The sequence below is a fragment of the Aythya marila genome, assembly GCF_965140915.1.
Source record: "Aythya marila genome assembly, chromosome: 1".
Lineage (NCBI taxonomy): Eukaryota > Metazoa > Chordata > Aves > Anseriformes > Anatidae > Aythya > Aythya marila.
Window position 1 is genome coordinate 13,603,542 of NC_139042.1, and position 18,605 is coordinate 13,622,146.

General features: G+C 36.7%; 1 protein-coding gene across 1 annotated transcript in view; it reads left to right on the forward strand.

Annotated features, from left to right (window-relative positions):
- The window catches only part of CNTN5 (contactin 5), a 688,982-nt gene that overhangs the window by 481,047 nt on the left and 189,330 nt on the right, over positions 1–18,605 (forward strand). Inside the window, exon 7 of the mRNA XM_082775391.1 lies at positions 8,824–8,919. Within this exon, the coding sequence (XP_082631517.1) occupies positions 8,824–8,919 (96 nt within the window). The remainder of the gene's footprint in view (positions 1–8,823; positions 8,920–18,605) is intronic.

Genomic DNA, 18,605 nt, shown 5'->3' on the forward strand with positions numbered 1-18,605 from the left:
GCAACTCTGTAATTTTCAGCATAATCTTGTTATTTTGATTCTGGATGTAAACATTTCATTTTCTAATTCACTTTTACCTAGTACTTCAGGATTTATGAATGCAGAAATCCTACTGAAATTCAGGGAGATGTTGTTATATGCAAATTCCCTTTTTTTCTTCAAGACTCTGGGAAGAATTTAGTTTTATTGATAGTACTGATGGTATTCGTTGGTGTTATTGAAACCAGGTGCAACAAAATAAAAAATATTTTAGGCTCCCAATATACATAAGACTTCTATGGTAACCTTCCATGAACTATTAGACAAAATTGAAAAAGAGTAGTTGGTCAAGAGAAAATTATGGAGGAAGCAAATCAATTTCTATTTTATATAACATATATACATGATCACAGGTAGTAGTGATCATGTATAGTAGTGAGTAGTTTAACTGAAATGTAGTATCATTTTGTAACAGGTACAGAATAGTAAATAAAGATTAATTATCTTATTTGCATTTATAAAAAGATGGGATTCACATAAGGGTACTGAAGGAGCTGGCAGAAGTGCTCTCCAAGCCACTTTCAATAATTTATTAACATTCCTGGCTGACCAGGGAGGTCCCAGCTGATTGGAGGTTAGCAACTGTAATGGCCAACTACAAGAAGAGCAGGAAGGAGGATCCAGAGAATTCCAGGCCTGTCTGTCAGTCTGCCTTGTGTTCCAGGGAAGGTCATGGAGCAGATAATTTTGACTGCCATCACATGGCATGTGATCACAGGACAAACAGGTGATCAGACCCAGTCAACATCTGTTTATGAAAAGCAGGTCCTGCTTGACTAACCATATCTTCTGTGTTAAGAGTACCTGCTTACTGGACAATGGAAAGGCTGTGAATGCTGTTTACTTGGATGTTAGCAAAGTATTTGATGCTGTTTCCAACAGCAGTCTCCCAGAGAAACTGTCTGCGCATGGCTTGGATGGATGTACCAGTCACTGCGTAAAAAACTGGCTGGATGACTGGGCCCAAAACGTCAGTTTGAATGGAGTTAAATCTGGTTGGCAGGTGGTCACCAGTGTAATTCTCCATGGATCAGTACTGGGGCTAGTTTTACTTAATATTTTCATCAATGATTTGGATAAGGGGATCGAGTGCAAACACAGAAAATTTGTGGACAATGCCAATTTAGGTGGGAGTGTTGATGACCTTGAGGGTTGGAAGATTTGCAGAGGAATCTGTATAGGCTAGATCAATGGGCTGAGCTGAACTGTATGCCATTCAGCAAGGGTAAGTGCCAGGGGCTGTGACTGGGACACAACAACCCCAGGCAGCATTACAGGCTTGGGGAAGAGTTGCTGGAAAGCTGACCAGTAGAAAAGGACCTGGGAGTGCTGGTCAACAGCCAGTTGAACATGAGCCAGCAGTGTTCCCAGCTGTCCAAGAAGGCCAATGGCATCCTGGACTTCATCAGAAACAGTGTGGCTGGCAGGACAAGGAAGATGATTGTCCCCTTCTATGTGGCTCTGGTGAGACCACGCGTCAAATACTGCATTCAGGTTTGGGCCCCTCACTACAAAAAAGCTATTGAGTTGCTCATGCCTGTGCAGAGAAGAACAAAGCAGCTGGCGACGGGACTAGAAATCAAGAGTTATGAGGAGTGGCTGAGGGAACTGAGTGTGTCTAGCCTAGAGAAAAGGAGACCTCATCATTCTTTACAACTACCTGAAAGGAGGTTGTAACAAGGAGAGTGGCAGTCTTTTCTCAGGTGGCAAGTGATAGGAGATGAGGAAATGGCCTCAAGTTGTGCCAGGGGAGATTTAGCTTAGATATTAGGCAGAATTTCTTCATGGAGAGGGCAGTTAAGCATTGGAACAGACTTCCTAGGGAAGTGGTAGAGTCCCCATTCCTAGAAGTATTTAAGAGACATGGATACATGACAATGAGGTATATGGTTTAGTGGTGGAGTTGGTAGTGTTAGGTTGATGGTTGGACTTGACAATCTTGAAGGTTTTTTCAAGCCTAACTGATTCCATGATTCTACATATTTCTTATCTCCACCAGAATAGATTATTTCTGTTATAATTAATTGCATTATGGTACCATGTGTTATCCCCTTTTATGGATTTGTAAATTGTTTGTGATAGGAAATTAAGAAAGTATAAGATATTCTCTGCTTAAAATATAATACAGTTAAGCATAGACAGACAGGTGAAGTATACAAGTAACAGGATGTTACTACTATATAAACAATCTAGTTTGAATTGTTATAATTCCTAAAAATCACAGATATAAAAATGTCATTATGCCAGGGAAAATAATGTTACTTTAGTTAAGTATTCCTTTGCATTTTCTAGTGAAAAAATTAGTTCCAGGCTAATTAATCAATAGTCTGTACGGTATAATTAATCCTGGAAGCAAGTTTGAAGAAAATTCTTCTCATCTTACAGGAAAAAGCTCAAAGACAACCATTGTTCAGAATTTCTTACATAACTTCTTTTCTGAAGAGAAAAACAAAAACAAAAACAAAAAATTCTTCTTATTATATTACACAGATTCTGAACAAAGTTTATCTAAGATATACAAAAATACAGTTTCTGTCTCTTTTTTCTTCTTCATATATTCAGACAGAAATCTTTAAAATTTCTCCTGCGTTCCTCATCATTTGTTGGAACTGCCTCAAAGCATCTGTATAATTACCACATTATTTTACACAAAATCTTTCCTTAAAACTCTTCATTAGGTCTGAGACACAGGGTGGTGCACAGGTTTACAATACATCGTTGTTTCTTGATATTCCCTGTTTTTCTCTTGTCTCTCATTACATACTTCCACAGTAACTTCTTTGGAGGTTAAAAGACTTTTTCAGGTTATGTCAAACTAATGATCCATCAAAGATTTAAAAGCCTTTTGGTACTAAATAAAAGCAACAGCAGTGATAATAAGCATGATAGCAGTGAAGCACTTGAATCTGGCCCTTATTTTATTACCTGAAAGTCATATGGTAATATGATTTTTCAAAGTTCAAGATTTATGATTTTCTTATTAAGTGTGGTGAGATTATGTTTTTGTCATGGCAGGATTTTTTTTATTATTATTATTATTTTTTTTGCCTTAGTCTTCTTTCTTTCACACTATTTCTAGCTACCATCTTCAGCATTAAAAGTTACTCTGAGGCCCAAAGACTGACTCTAATAATAAAGCTCCACCTACTTAAACTGCATTCCTAATTGTATGTCAATGCAAAATGATATAGTAATTTCTTTGGACATCTTGGTATTCAATAACTGTCTTATTTAATTCCTCCAACTTAAAAGTTCCCTATGCAATCATACATGTCATTTCTTCTTAATACCTACCTTTCATTCTTCTATTGCTTGTGCTTATGAATTACTAAACACAACATTTATATTTCGTGTTGTTTAGAGTGTACAGTTAAGCAATATTTTTTATTTAGATTATAATGGAATTTTTAAAAAATATGTTTTTAATGGAATTTCTTTCCCTGTAAACCTTACATTTTTAAAACAGATACAGTTCCAGCTCAAGGTTAAGTTCTTAGTCCTGTCTTTCATATACAAGACAAAGAAGGCTACTGTTTCTGCAGCGACAGTGCAATGATTATATTTGTCCTTGGCCTGACAGAAGATTTTTACTTTGCGTAGAGCTATTTTTTAACTTATTTGAAAGAATGTTTCCTGCTTTATACTCTTCTTTAGGTGTCCTTAGCATGTGCCTTTAAACTCTGCAATATATGCCATGCCCCTTTTAAACTCCATAATAAATTTGCACATAAAATAGTTTAAACTCAGAGAATTGGATTGGAAGAGGACATTGCTCTACATTTGTCAAATTCCTACTTTAAAAGTAAATTGACTGGTTTAAGTCACTGATAATGAACTACAGAGCCCTCCACAGCTTTCACGTGAGGTCACCAAGCAGTAATCACCCAAATACAAGATTATTTTTAATTTTTAACTTGATCTTAGTTTTATAACAATCAGTGGACAGTTGTCTGGGCCACAAAAAAACTGCCCTTTTAATGTTTGCATCAGCAACACCCAACTGATGAACACAGGAATGAATTTTCCCCCCTATGCAAAAGGCAAAGCACACTGGAGATGATTTGGAAGGATAAAAAGAGTTGAAGGTACTCCAGCTTTTGTATGAGTTCTGCCAATGTAAGCTATCTTAACAGATCTTACTGTAACTGACTCTCCTTTTCCTATTCTTGTCCACACATGTATCATCTACTAATGGAAAAATACTTACTAGATCTCCTTTGTAAGTGATCCTTTTCCTCCTTTATTTAGTTGTTTATTTTGCTCCTAGTTCTGCACTGCTTTTCTGTTTCTTTGATTGCCTTGATATTTTTTTCATTTATTTTCCATTACTCCTTTCACTTTCCACTGAAGTGTTTTATTGTCTGTTAGTCTTCCTTAAAAAGATACTCTTGCTGGAGTGAATGTCACTCTCCCATAATGCACATCAATACACATTTGTGTTCTGAGAGAAACTCATATTTTAGCTCCTTTCAGAAGAACAGGAGTAGCCACTGCAGAGAGAAACATACTGTCCAGGAGATGTTTTGTAACAGAGACTTGAATGCTTTTGCCAAGCTTATAAATTCTGTCAAAGATCAAGGAATTCACTGAACTATTTACACCTGAAGTAGGACATCCAGAAAGTGTTACACCATTAGATTTAATGTCTTGTGATGTTCACTACCTCTGGAATTTCTGTACTCTTTTTCTCCCATAGTGGAGACCACTCCCACATCACAGGTTGTTCTCTAGTGACACTGCACAAGATTTATTGAATTGCAATATTTACTTATTTATTTATTTAGCAAAAATATTACTGTGATACTCCTCTCCAAATGCACACTCCATCCTATAATGTTCTTTGCATTTTTGGCAGATATGTTGCTAATACTATTTTCACATTAGAACTGGTGACTGACTTTTTCAGAGGCAAAGTTTGTGCCATTGCCACATGTGAGCATGTTAAAGAATATATAAGCCAGGTAGCTAATACCCCAGAAACTGCTTTGAAAATATACATTAAGTGTTATCTTTGCCACTAGTACTGAGGTAAGTGTAAATAAATCTAATCTTTCTTGGCATAAAATAAACTTTTGTGGAGCACAAAAAAAAACATTTTCTTATCAACCAACCAAGTACATCATCATAATATGAAGGATACATTCATTCTGTTTGGGGCTGTCTGAAAGAGAGTTAGAAGTTTATGCTGTAGTAAGAAGGATGTTATGATGTAGTAAGAACTGATAGCTGTAGTAACAGATATAGAAGTAGTAAGAACTGATAGCTGTATTCTGCCTCACCCTTTCTTTTCTTTTCTTTCTTTTCAGAGGTTTTAGAGTGAAATGATAGGGTTTTGAATGTGTTTTTAATAACTGTATCTCTCTCATTTATTTATTTGTTTGTTTTCCCCCCCAATATATCCACATGTGAAATGTATGAGATTACAGAACATGTATAAAATTTCTCTTTCATTTGATTCTTCCATGCTGTACTTATTATTTCAACACAGGAAAACTGCAAGCATGAACCTTCCTGTGTTTTAAGCTTCTGTATATTTATTTGTTTTACAACTAAATCTCTACTTTTATATCTTTGAATCCTTTCTTTTTTCCACTACAAACTAACAAGAAATCTAATTCTGAATTAACAGCCAAAAAGGGATGAAATTCAAACATTTCAATTTCCTTCCTTCTTTAGTTTGAAATTAACCAATCTTGAAATTGGTTAAAAAGAGAAGGAAATAAAAAAGAAAAGAGTAAAAAACATATATATATATATGCCCATCACAGTGTGAAGACAAGGAAATTAAAATAAAACAAACAAACAAAAATTCCTTACTTTGACTATAGCCAACTGAAAAATAACATTTATTAATCTGAGGAAAATAATAGCAACAATTAGAAATATATGTTAGTAAAAATGAAATTAATTTAAACTTTTACTTTGCCTATGGAAGTTACAATTTGGATTTTACAAATTTCCTTTATTTCATGGTGACAGGTTTCCAGGTTGTGCATCAGAGGAAGTAAAAATTTAATGTTAATGATGAGAATATATAAACACATGAGACATAGGATTCCACACTGAAATTAAAATGTTATAGCTTCCAGAAGAAACACTTAAATTATCTTTTTTTTTTTTTCATGAAATTAAAAAATATTTTCCAAAACTACAAACATGTAGAAAAATAATTTGATATTTCAAATTGATTTTGGAATTGAAATCAAAAGACTGAAGTTCATTAATTTTAAACCAGGACATTTCTGAAAACTCTGATATTTTCACATATACAACAGATCACAGAGGTAGTCTATGAAAATAAATCTCAGAGAGTTTTCCTAGAAATAGAAAAAAACACTTCCTTGTCCTCCGCTCTTTATATACATTGTAGAGAATCTGTCCTGATACTGGTATGAATTTTCACTATTGAACTGACAATATTTATATTTGTTTAGCTATTTAATTCATTGTACCAAGTGGTTTTATTTATTTTTTTCTTTTCGTTTTCAGAATGCATATAGCAGTATTTGCAGTATGAGTTTCAGGTAGTCAGTAGTGCTAATGCTCTTATCTGGTGTCAGAGAAATACAAAATAGTGTTAATTTTTTGTTTTGTTTTGTTTTGTTTTTCTCTCAATCCTTCAAAAGGAAGCATTACTGTGATAGTATCTATTCCAACATATAGATAGATGGCTTGCATGTTTCTCCCAGAGGAAAGAAAGTCTGGTGTCAGAACATCTCCTCAAAACTTGTTGAAACCATGACATATCAATTTAAGTTTTGTTTATGTTTTAAATTCAGTAAGATCTGTTCATGAATACAGTCTGGAGCCTTGAAAGTACGTGAGCAAATCAAACAGCATGCTTTAAGGCACTAATATGAAGAAGATTCATCACATTTTTCTGAGAAGGAGGGCTAAAAGAATAATTTTATGGAAATTCAGTGACATTCTTCTCACCTGAAAAATTGCCCTTTAAAAAGATCTTTGAGGACACACACTGTTTTTACAAGGACTTGGCAATAAGACATTTTAAAAGTTTATTATATTCCTAAACTGTGCACTAAAATGAAAGTTAAGCTTTGGTTTGTTAACAGATAGCAGAAAATATTTGTTGATATATCTGCTTTCTTTTAGAAATATACAGAACTTAACACAAGCATACATAAAGTTATAGTCCCTAAGTCACATGACAATGGAAACCAGACATTTCCTAACTAAGAAAACTTTTCACTGCAAGTTGTGCTCCCATCCAAAACAACTGCCTATGCAGGACTATACCAGCCTCTACTTTCTAAATGTAAAATAATTATATTTGCATTCCTGCAGAATCATTAGGTGACATTTTAAATGTAATTACACCAGATTGTATTATAACCCATTATGGTGTTTTTCTAAAATACAAAATAATATTTAATTAACTATTGCCTAGCAAAATTTTGTATAGTTTCTGAAGCCCATCCATCTTTTTCCTGTCCAAACATTATTAATGAACAAGAACACTTATTTATGTGCCAAAGACACAATTTAAATGTATCTAAATGTGCCCTGTCTTTGGCACATTTAGATACATTTAAATTTTAGGCTTCTGCCTATGCCTAAGACATATTCTAAAAATGTGAATAGGCATTCTGAAAGATTATAACTCACTTTCTACTTAAAACTGTACCTATTCCACACTATAAAAACCATCAAAGTTCAATTTGTATTACTTCTGAAAATTGTTGAACTTAATTTTATATCCTGATAGGCATGGCACAAGTTGTGGAGCTCCAGAACTTGACAGAAAACTGAGTGTAGTTAAGAAAGTAATAATTCTGCTCAACCTAATCAAACTGCTCGGTGCTGCTTAGCTCATACCAGCACCTTGGTCTGCACTCAGAAATGAACAGGTCCATGAGAGATGCCCAAGCTCATTCTGTTTATATTTAGACACCTCATTTTGTGTCTGCTGAAACTTCTGTGTCCTTTTCAAAGATGTCTGTGGGTACCACTAACTCAGTTATCTTCCCCTTGATCTATATTAGAAATAAACGTACCTAGATCTGTGAGTGAATAGAGGCTTTAATAGAATCTCTGTCACTGGGGATGATGAAGGTGAAAGAATCAGTGTGATGTCAGAACTGCCATATTTGTTCTGCTACAGATAAGCATGCTACAGCATAGCTATCCACCTCAAAAGTGAATAAAGATCCAGTGTTCCCTGAGGTAAATACAGTAGTTGGACATTCTTGTTGAGGGTCTTTAAAGAAACACAATGAACTGCTCATTACAGCACCCTACAGCCTCATTCAAAAGTTTTTGTGTGAAAAATGAAATATTCCTTATTCACCTGCTGGAGGGAAACTTATGGAGGGAAAATATATTTACCCACAACTGGATTATGCTTACAACACTGAAGAAAACAGTAGAAATGTGTTTAAGAAGAATAAAGCTATGGACAAGATTTGGGTTTAGCATCTATTTAGCTGATATTCCTGTCTACTCATTACAATGCGTTGTGCACTCTCCACATGACATGTTAACAACAGTCATTAGTCTGGATGTTGGACGAGGTGTTCTCTCCACGTTCATTTCTTTTTTCACTGTATATGAATGATTTCTACAGGTTTAAAAAAAAAAAAAAAAAAAAAAAAGTCACAAACAGGATATTTAAAAAAGAAATAAAAGTACTATTAGATATTTTAAATTATATATATATATATATTGTCTGATAGCTTTCCTTTAACACCATATCCAAGTTTATTATTTTTTTTTTCTGTAACTAAAATGCTGGTTTTGTTTGTGTTTGTGTTTTGTTTTTAATAGATCTGGGGAATTTTAGTGGTCGGACAAGAAGTGCTGTCTCTGTACGTGAAGGTCAAGGAGTCGTTCTGATGTGCTCCCCTCCACTTCATTCACCAGGTACAGTAGGTTGCAGCTTGTACGCACATTGGTTCTTAATATTATGGTTCATCATAGGATGCTCGGCATTGTTGATAGAATGTGCATTTGATTTTGGTACTTAAAGATGGAATATGCACAGTTCTGCTGACAGTTTTGGAGCACCAAAGGAATAATTAAAACCCATACACTACAAATGTCACTGAATAGCTACAAGATTTTGCCTGTAAGAATGTCTTATTCCCACTATAAAAGTTCAGTGTAGCAATATTCTCCGTACTATCAGTGGTTAATTATAGAATCATAGAATCATTTAAATTGGAAAAGAATTCTAAGATCGTCTAGTCCAACCTTTAACTTAGCACTGCCAAGTCCACCATGACACCATATCATTAAGCTCTACATCTAGACATTTTTGAAGACCTCCAGGGATAGTGACTCAACCACTTTCCCGGGCAGCTTATTCCAATACTTCACAACCCTTTCAGTGAATAATTTTTTCCTAATATCTAACCTAAACCTTCCCTGGTGCAACTTAAGGTCATTTCCTCTTATCTTATCAGCTCGTGCTTGGGAGAAGAGACTGATTCCCACCTTGTGGTAGCTTCCTTTAAGGTAATTTTACACCATGATAAGGTATCCCCTGAGCCTCTTTTCCTCCAGGCTAAACAAACACAGCTCCCTCAGCTATTCCTCATAAGACTTGTTCTCTAGACCCTTTAGCAGCTTCATTGCCCTTCTTTGGACACATTCCAATACCCTGATGTCCTTCTTGTAGTAAGGGGCCCAAACACCGTATTCAGCTTCACCAGAGCTGAGTACAAAAATGTATGCTGCCTTAAGGTCACAATTTTTTTTTTTCAGATTTTAAAAATCTTCAAAAATTATTCAAAATGTCTGCATTGTACAGTTGAATACAAATTGGCTTTTGTTTTCAGAAGTACAGCCATGATTTTGGTTGCTTCCACTTATTGTATAGCTTAGTTTCCAGTACAACACCATCATTGCTGGAATCCAGAAATATCACAAATCCCACAAAATGGCTGTGAATTTCCAAATAAAAGTATAAATATTCTAGAGAGGTTACTTTTTTTGCTTTTCAGATTGGTACTCTTGCAATGTCTGCAGATAGCTAAGTATGTCTTTATATTTGCATAGCATATAATACCTGGAGACAAGCACTAGACAGAATATCTTCTTTGCAAATAGGTACAGTGTAGACCACCCTTTTCCTCTTTGGGAAGTAAGGTTTGTGCTGAGGGTATTTTTCCATCCTTCAGAGTTGAGTTCTGGAAAAAGTCACATCCCAGAAGGAAGAGGTGTAGAAAATATTTCCTCTTCATTTCTATCAGAGAGATGTGTTCTATTTATATTTATTCTAGCATCATTTTTATTACTGTATTATAGTTATCAATGTAATTAACAATTGTTATCTTTTGTCCATCTCTGCTTTTCTGTCTTTTGAGTATATTGCCTTGTTATGGTTGCCTTTATAATCTATTTTTAAGTTTGATACTACAGTCTGTATGTGTAGTGCATTAAGAACAAGCAAGAGGAGTTAAAAGCCTTGCGTTGGTGCCAGAGCTAAAACATCAGTGGTACTGAAAACTGATGGGAAGAGTCCTGTGACTGGTGTGTTACAATGGACAGTTACAGGCTCTTCAGATGGGACAGGCAGAGCAGGCAAGGTGTGGTGGTGGTGCTGTATGTAATGGAGAGGCTAGGCTATATAGAGATTGCAGCTCACAATGACACTTGAGAGTCTCTGGGTAAGGATTAAGAGACAAGCAAATAAAGGGGATGTCATTGTGGGAGTCTACTATAGACCACCAAGCCAGGATGACAGGACCAGTGAATTAATCTTTAAGAAACTAAGAGGTTCCTCTAGGTCAACCACTCTTGTGCTTATGGGTGACTTCAACTTGCCAGACATGAACTGGGAAAACACACACAGCTGGTACAAATAGATGCAGGAGATTCCTGAAATACCTTTGAGGATAACTTCTTGGTACAGGTACTGAGGGAGCTGACTAGGAAAGGTTCCCCTCTAGATTTGTTGCTTGTAAACAGAGACAGTATTGTGGGTGAAGCAGTTATCAGTTTCCATCTTAGCCCCAGTGACCATGAAGCATTAGAGTATAAAGTCTTTGGTGATATGAGGAAAACTGCCACCAGAACTTCAACCCTGGAAATGGGGAGAGCAGACTTCAGGCTGCTGAGGTACCTAGTAAGTTCTGCTATCGAAGGCATTGAGGTCCATCAGTGCTGGTGAATTTTTAAGTACCACCTCTTAAGAGAACAGAAATAGTCATTTTCAAAATGTCAGAAGTCAAGAAGGTGGGGCAGAAGGTTGACTTGGCTGAGCAGGTATGTTCATAGAATTATAGAAGGGTTTAGGTTGGAAGAGACCTTAAAGATACTTTCATTCCAACACCTCTTTCTATGGACAGGAACACTACCTGCTAGACCAGGTTGCTCAAAGCCCCATCCAGCCTGGCCTTGAACACTTTCAGGGAGATGGGCTTTCCATAACTTTTCTGGGCAACACTTTCCAGTGTCTTACCACTCTTAGAGCAAAGATTTTCTTCTTTATATCTAATCTAAATCTACCTTTTTTTTTTACTTTAAAGCCATTAATCCTTGTCCTATCACTACAATTCCTGATAAAGTGTCTGTCTTGTGCTTTTCTGTAGACCCCTTTAGGTATTGGAAGGTCACTATAAGGTCTACCCAGAGCCTTCTCTTCTCCAGGCTGAACAACCCTAACTCCCTCAGCCTCTGTTTGTAAAACTGCTCCAGCCCCTTGATCATCTTTCTGTCCTATTCTGGACTCATTTTAATATTTCCATGTCCTTCTTGTGCTGGGAGCCCCAAAACTGAACACAATATTTCAGGTGGGGTCTCACAAGAGTAGAGAAGGAGAGAATCATCTCCCTTGGCCAACACAGGATTCGGTTGGCTTTCCGGGCTGCAAGTGAACGTTGCCAGCTTGTTGAGCTTCATGTCAACCAACACGCCCAGGTCCTTCTCCTCAGGGCTGCTTTCAATCTATTCTCCATGCAGCCTGTATTTGTGCTTATGATTACCCTGACCCAGATGTAGGACCTTGCAATTGATCTTGAACTTCATGAATTTTGTACAGGCCTGCCTCTTCAGCCTGTCAAGGTCCCTCTGGATGGCATCCCTTCCCCTCATGTCAACCACACCATACAGCTTGGTGTCATCAGCAAACATTGCTGAGTGCATTCAATTTCACTGTCCATATCACCAACAAAGATGTTAAATAGTGTCAGTCCCAATACTGACCCCTAAGGAACACCCTTCATCTCCACCTGAACATTGAACCGCTGACCACAGCTTCTCAAATATGGAAGCTTCATCAGGTTAGATGCTATGAAAAGGTCCTTCACTGAGTGGGTGGTTGGGCTGGGAACAGGGGTGGAACAGGCTACCCAGGAAAGTGGTCATGGCATCAAGGCTTGGGAGTTTAATAAACATTTGGACAATGCTCTCAGACATACGGTCTGATTTCTGTGTGTTTCCGTGTGGAGCCAGGGGTTGGACTCGATGATCCTTGTGGGTCCCTTCCAATTCAGGATATTCTATGTTACTACAATTCGATGAATTGAGTGCATGATGTTAAAGTTTAATGAAGATAAATAAACTGGGAAGAAGCAGTAGGTACAAAAAGTGAGAAACAGTTTCATCATGAGAGCTCAATTCCATTTCTCCAAACAAACTGACAGTGTAAAGATAGATGGGCAACAATAGAGCAGTAGTCATACACCTCTTAACACATGTCATTCCAACAAATGCACCTTATATATCATCAAAACATTTGTAAATTTTCCCTAAAATTATGCCTTTAAACCTATATTTAGCCAGATTTCAATTCAATGTTTTACTGTGATAAGCACATTGCTTTTGATTGTGACAAACTATTTTTCATTTTCATCAGTGGGTCAGCAAAAACCCTGCTGTGGAAATTCCTGTGCTTAAAAAGACAATGTTCAGCTGCTTTTGTTTATATTGTTTGAGTATTGGTATGCTATGCCAACACAAAAATTCCTTCTGAAAAAATATTTGGAACCCCTGTTAGCATAATTTTTTCACCATAGAAAAAGTTCTGCATTGTCAAAGAAGGCTGAAAAATTGCATTGATATACAAAAGTAAACACAAGCTCATGTAAATGGGAAAGGGAATTGGATTTCCTTTCCTTTGTTTGTCATGTAATCAGATACAACTTCCTTTCATCTCCCTTCTTGCAAAATACTGAAGGGTTTCAAGTCCTTGTAGTACTACAGTGGGACAGAAAGTAATATTAGTAGAGTGGCTAGAGATGCCTGAGAAAGGTGAGACCTATGTCCATGGACCTTCCAAAAAATTCCACACCTAGTGATGTTTCAACAATATTTGATGAAGCTCTGGTTATAGGATACAAGACATTAATGAAAGATGATTGCCAGATCAAAGTCAGCTTGTGAAAAAGAATTTTAGACAAGCAGAACTTTAAAGGGGAATTGTGTGAGCTCAATAGTATAATCAAGCAGTAAATATGAAACTTCCCCAAACCCTTTCACAGAGGAGAGGAACATCAAGTATTTGTGTGCAGGAACATCTAAAACATTTTTTATTACTTTTTGAAAGCATTCCATTTCTGGATACTCCATTTTATTTTTGGGGTCAGATTTGAAAAATGGCATTGTCTTATAAGTAGCCCTAAGAAATGTTGATCCTTAGAATCACCTTGTAGGCAAACTTACAAGTGAATACTAAGCTGCTCTGGCAGATATGATAAAAACTATTTAAAGCATATACAAAAAATGTGAACATCTTACATTAATAAGACTATGAGTTATGGAGTGGTTTTTTTTGTTGTTTGTTTGTTTGTTTTGTAGATGAACACTGCAAGCTCTGCTATATTGATTTAGTCACATTTATCAGCACCTTTAGAAATAATTTTAACTTGCTATCTCAGGAGAGAAATCCATGATACTATATCAAATCCAATCATTCTCCACAACCTCATAAGCAGTTAATCCTTCAACAGAATCCTATTCCTCAGTCTCCAAAGTCAATAACTACTTATAAACTTGCCTAAGAATTTCAGGATTGAGCCTTTTTAGAAAATGGCAATATCATTTTGGGAAAAGATGATGTAGTGCGTGAACACTATATTAAAAGAGATATAAGTTTATTAACCTCTTTTTGAATAGGAGATAAAATAAATACTTTTGCTTGAATAGTGCCCACATTCTATTCTTTACAGAAAACAATTCTAGAAATGTCCAAAAGTCTTTACAAAGCACCAGAGAATGAAAAATTAGTACAGCAAATTTATTATTAAGAAGATTTTCATATGTAGATAAATTTGTTTTCTGTTTATTAATGTGTTGTTATATTATCAAGAGGTAATACAATAGACAAAGAAACACAAACTTGTAATATATACAGATTATTCATGTAGGTTCATGGGATTGTTCAATTATTTTGGGGGGAGAAAACAAACAAACAAACAAACAAACACCAGAAATATATTCAGAATATTTGTAGAGCAGACTCAGATGAGAGAATTATAAAGAGAATATCTTGGTTTTATTAGTGTTTTTTTTCTTATCATCATCTTTGCTGAGAACTAGCTGAGCAGCACAATGAAGGAGTTTTTCATGAGATAGTATTTGTTCCTTCACAATGGTGAAGGAAAATACAATCAACCAAAAGGATTTTCAAAGAGCTACTTACAGATTCTCACTTCCTGCTTTTATGATATAGTCATTCCAAAATAAACATAAAAATAGATAATAATAATAAAAAAATGCTGCATCTCACTTCACTGTGAGTGCTATATCATTTTAATATGTCTACTGCAGAAGCTTTCCCACTCATTCTAATTTTGTTGCAAACTCTAAAGTTGTTCCATTAGAAATATATTGATAGTGGATAACTTGGACATCCAAAAACGCATTTGATATCTTTTTTTCCCTATAAACATTACATTTGCTTCTCCTTCTCTGCCCTACCTTGGCTTTTCTTCTCAATGGTTTTCCTATGCAGTTAACTCTTATGTACCCTTGCTAAATGAGAGATTCATTAATTACCTACCACATAAAAATATGTTTGGCTTGATATCTCCATTTAAAATGGTTTCTGCTGTTTTGTTTTGTTTTGTTTTGTTATGTTTTTCCATAAACAGGATTATGGTTCTTCATTGTAATACTCCAAAGGATGTAAATATAGGGTTATATTCAGTCATTTAATCATCTTAATTACAAGGTTTACCATAACAAGATTAAAGATGAATAGAAGATTTCATCAAGATTTACATGTTTCCTTCAGAATGAATACTTTCAGATGTGCTTTTTAAGGCTTTTATTCAAAGCTTTCTGTATCAGTTTAATAGAGAATGAAGATTCCCATTGTTAGAGTAGTGCGGATGTGCTGCACTCCGCAAACTAGGAAAGCAGATGCATGTTCCTTCTTGCCTCAAAAGGATGCTGCTGTACGGAGGCAGTATGAAACATCTGCACAGATGCTAAATTGATTTTTTTTTATCACTTTTTAGCAGACATATATGATCTTACCCAGTTTGAAAACTGTTTTATAAGCTGTGTCTTTTATGCATCATCTTCAGTGTTATAAAACTAGTTTTCATAAGAGATGCTTCACAGGACATCACAGAATCATGGAATCCAACCATCAACCTGACCTACCCATCACTAAAACATGTTCTTAAGTGTCAAATGCACACATCTCTCAAATACATTACTTCCCCTTCTGGAGTTCTGGAGGTTGTGTAGTGTTTAGCAAGCTGCTAGGAAAAAAAAAAAAAAAAAAAAAGCGCACTTTATGCCAAGTTCAAATAGGTTTTGTCCAGTAATTGTTTCCTAAGTAGCTGTTCATGTCCTCATGTTAATTGAAGAAAGTCACATCAAATAATGTTTTTTTGACAGGGCTTTATCACTTGCACAAGTGAAGATGTGCTTCCTAATGCTTAGACAGAAGATCTTGCAATCCAGTTTGTGTCCCTTGCCTCTTGTCCTGGCACCGGGTACCACTGACAAGAGCCTGGCTCTGTCTTCTTTACGTCCTCCTTTCAGACACTTATACACACTGATAAGATCCCTGTTGAGCCTTCTCTTCTCCAGACTGAATACTCCCATCTCTCTCAGCCTTTCCTCCTAGGAGAGGTACTCCAGTCCCTTGATCATCTTGGTGGCCCTCTGTTGGACTCTTTCCAGTATCTCTAGGTCTCGTACTCAAGAGGCCCAGAGCTGGACACAGTAGTCCAGGTGTGGCCTTGCTGATGTTGTCGAGTAGAAACATCACTTCTCTTGACCTGTTGATGATACCTTGCCTAATGCAGCCAATTAGCCTTCTTAGCAGCAAGGGTACATTGCTGACTCGCATTCAACTTGGTGTTCACCAGGACCCTCAGGTCCTTTTTTGCAGAGCTGCTTTCCAGCTGGGTGGTCCCCAGCATGTCCTGGTACCTGGGGCTGTTCCTCCTCAGGTGCAGGACTCTGCTCTTCTCTGTGTTGAACTTCACAAGATTCTTGTCAGCCCATTTCTCATGCCTGTCATGGTCCCTCAGGATCGCTGTGTGTCCCTCTGTTGAGTCCACCACTTCCCCTCACTTTATGTCATCCACAAATTTGCTGAGGGACACTCTACCCTCTACCCCATTGTCCAGATTATTAGTGATGATATTAAACAGCACTGAACCCAGTCCTGACCCCCGGGCTACTGTGCTCACTACTGGCCTCCAACTAGACTTTGCACAACTGGCCACTGCCCTCTGCGTCTTTCTGTTCTGCCTGTTTTGATTCACCTCACTGTCAGCTCATCCAGCCCATACTTCAACAGCTTCTTTATGAGGATTTTATGGGGAACAGTGTCAAACACCTTCCTGAAGTCCAGGAGGATGATATCCACTGCTCTCCCTGCATCCATCAGGCTGACTGTATCATTATAGAATCTTATCAGGTTGGTCAGGAATGACCTCCCCTTATTGAATCCATAATGACTACTCCTGGTGATTTTCTTCTCCTTCATGTGCCTGTAAATGTTTTTCAGGTTGAGCTGTTTCATCGCCTTCCCAGGGATCAAGGTGACGCTGACCAGCCTCTAGTTCCCTGGGTCCTCCTTCTTGCCCTTCTGAAGATAGGAGTGATATTTTCTTTCCTCTAGTCTTTGAGCACTTCTCCCAGTTGCCATGCTCAAGCAAAGATTATAGAAAGTGGTCCTGAGATCACATCTTCAAACTCCTTCAGGACTCATGGGTGCATCCCATAATGTTAATCTGAAGTCCATTAGTTCCTTTAGTCAGAAGTCCATGGGTTTGGCCAATATTATATGAACAATACACAAAAATAACAGGGCAGTCTCTAAATGACTTTATATAGGTAGAGACTTCTCCAGGCAAATTAGCTTTAATAACAAGCTTCTTATATTTGGCTAGACTGCCCTCAGTATACTCATTAGCTTGTTTACAGGCAGTTGGCTCAGATACCTGCGTGCATGTCACATCAAATTCTGTTCTGAGGGCATACATACATCTTATAGTCCTGCCTGTTCACTAAACTGGCTTTTGTGAATGTAGTTCACACATCTCACTTTCTGTATTTATACTCAGGCAACAAGTTTATATTAAGGATATGAATTCAGTCCCAGAATCCAGACAGTTAACAGTGCATAGCATAAGAGAACTTCAGTCTCTACGTTTATCTAGCCATTACCAATTTCTTTAAAATCATAGGAAGCCTGCATGAACTTATATCACTGAATCTCCACCTCTCTTGGCAACAGTGGGTGCTACTTCATAATTCTAGCCTGTCTTTAAAGGTGAGGTTTCTTGCTGACCGTGATATCAGTAAAGTTCTGTGTGTATTAAACAGTTAATTAATATTCTGCTTTTGTTTGTTTGTTTGTTTGTTTGTTTACTTGTTCGGTTTGTTTGTTTGTCTTGTTTAATTTTTTTTTTTTCATTTTGTTTTCTATATTTTTTCAAATCTGGCTTTTAAAATCAATTTAACATGTAAAGCTGTATAATTTGTTTCCAGAAGAAACCAGTGTGTTGCTGAAGCAGTCACATTTCTCCTCTCTGTTGAGAACACCGAATAAGACTGATTTGCTGGTTCCTAATCAAAACATTAACAATCAAAACAGCATCTGCACAAGTCATGCATCTAGCCATGACTCTCCTTTAAGCTAAGAAGTATTCTCCACACAGTATCTTCTATTAACAATTTTTAGAGGCTAGATATATATGATGCAGATGATGGCAAATAGAACATTTCTCATTCACTGTACATAACTGTAATTGCCTAACTATTTCTTGGGAAGGCTGAACTGTCCAATGGCCTCGTGCTTCTCTTTCTGTTAACAAAACTGAGAATAAGAGAAACATTGAGGTTTTTGTTTATTTTTCCTTAAGACATATCAATGTCAAAATGAAAGGTAAATCTGTGTCCTAGACTTAACAAATGGTCTATAAGAAGAGAATCATAGAATCATAGAATCATAGAATATCCTGAGTTGGAAGGGACCTATAAGGATCATCAAGTCCAACTCTTGACACCGCACAGGTCTACCCAAAAGTTCAGACCATGTGACTAAGTGCACAGTCCAATCTCTTCTTAAATTCAGACAGGCTCGGTGCAGTGACCACTTCCCTGGGGAGCCTGTTCCAGTGTGCAACCACCCTCTC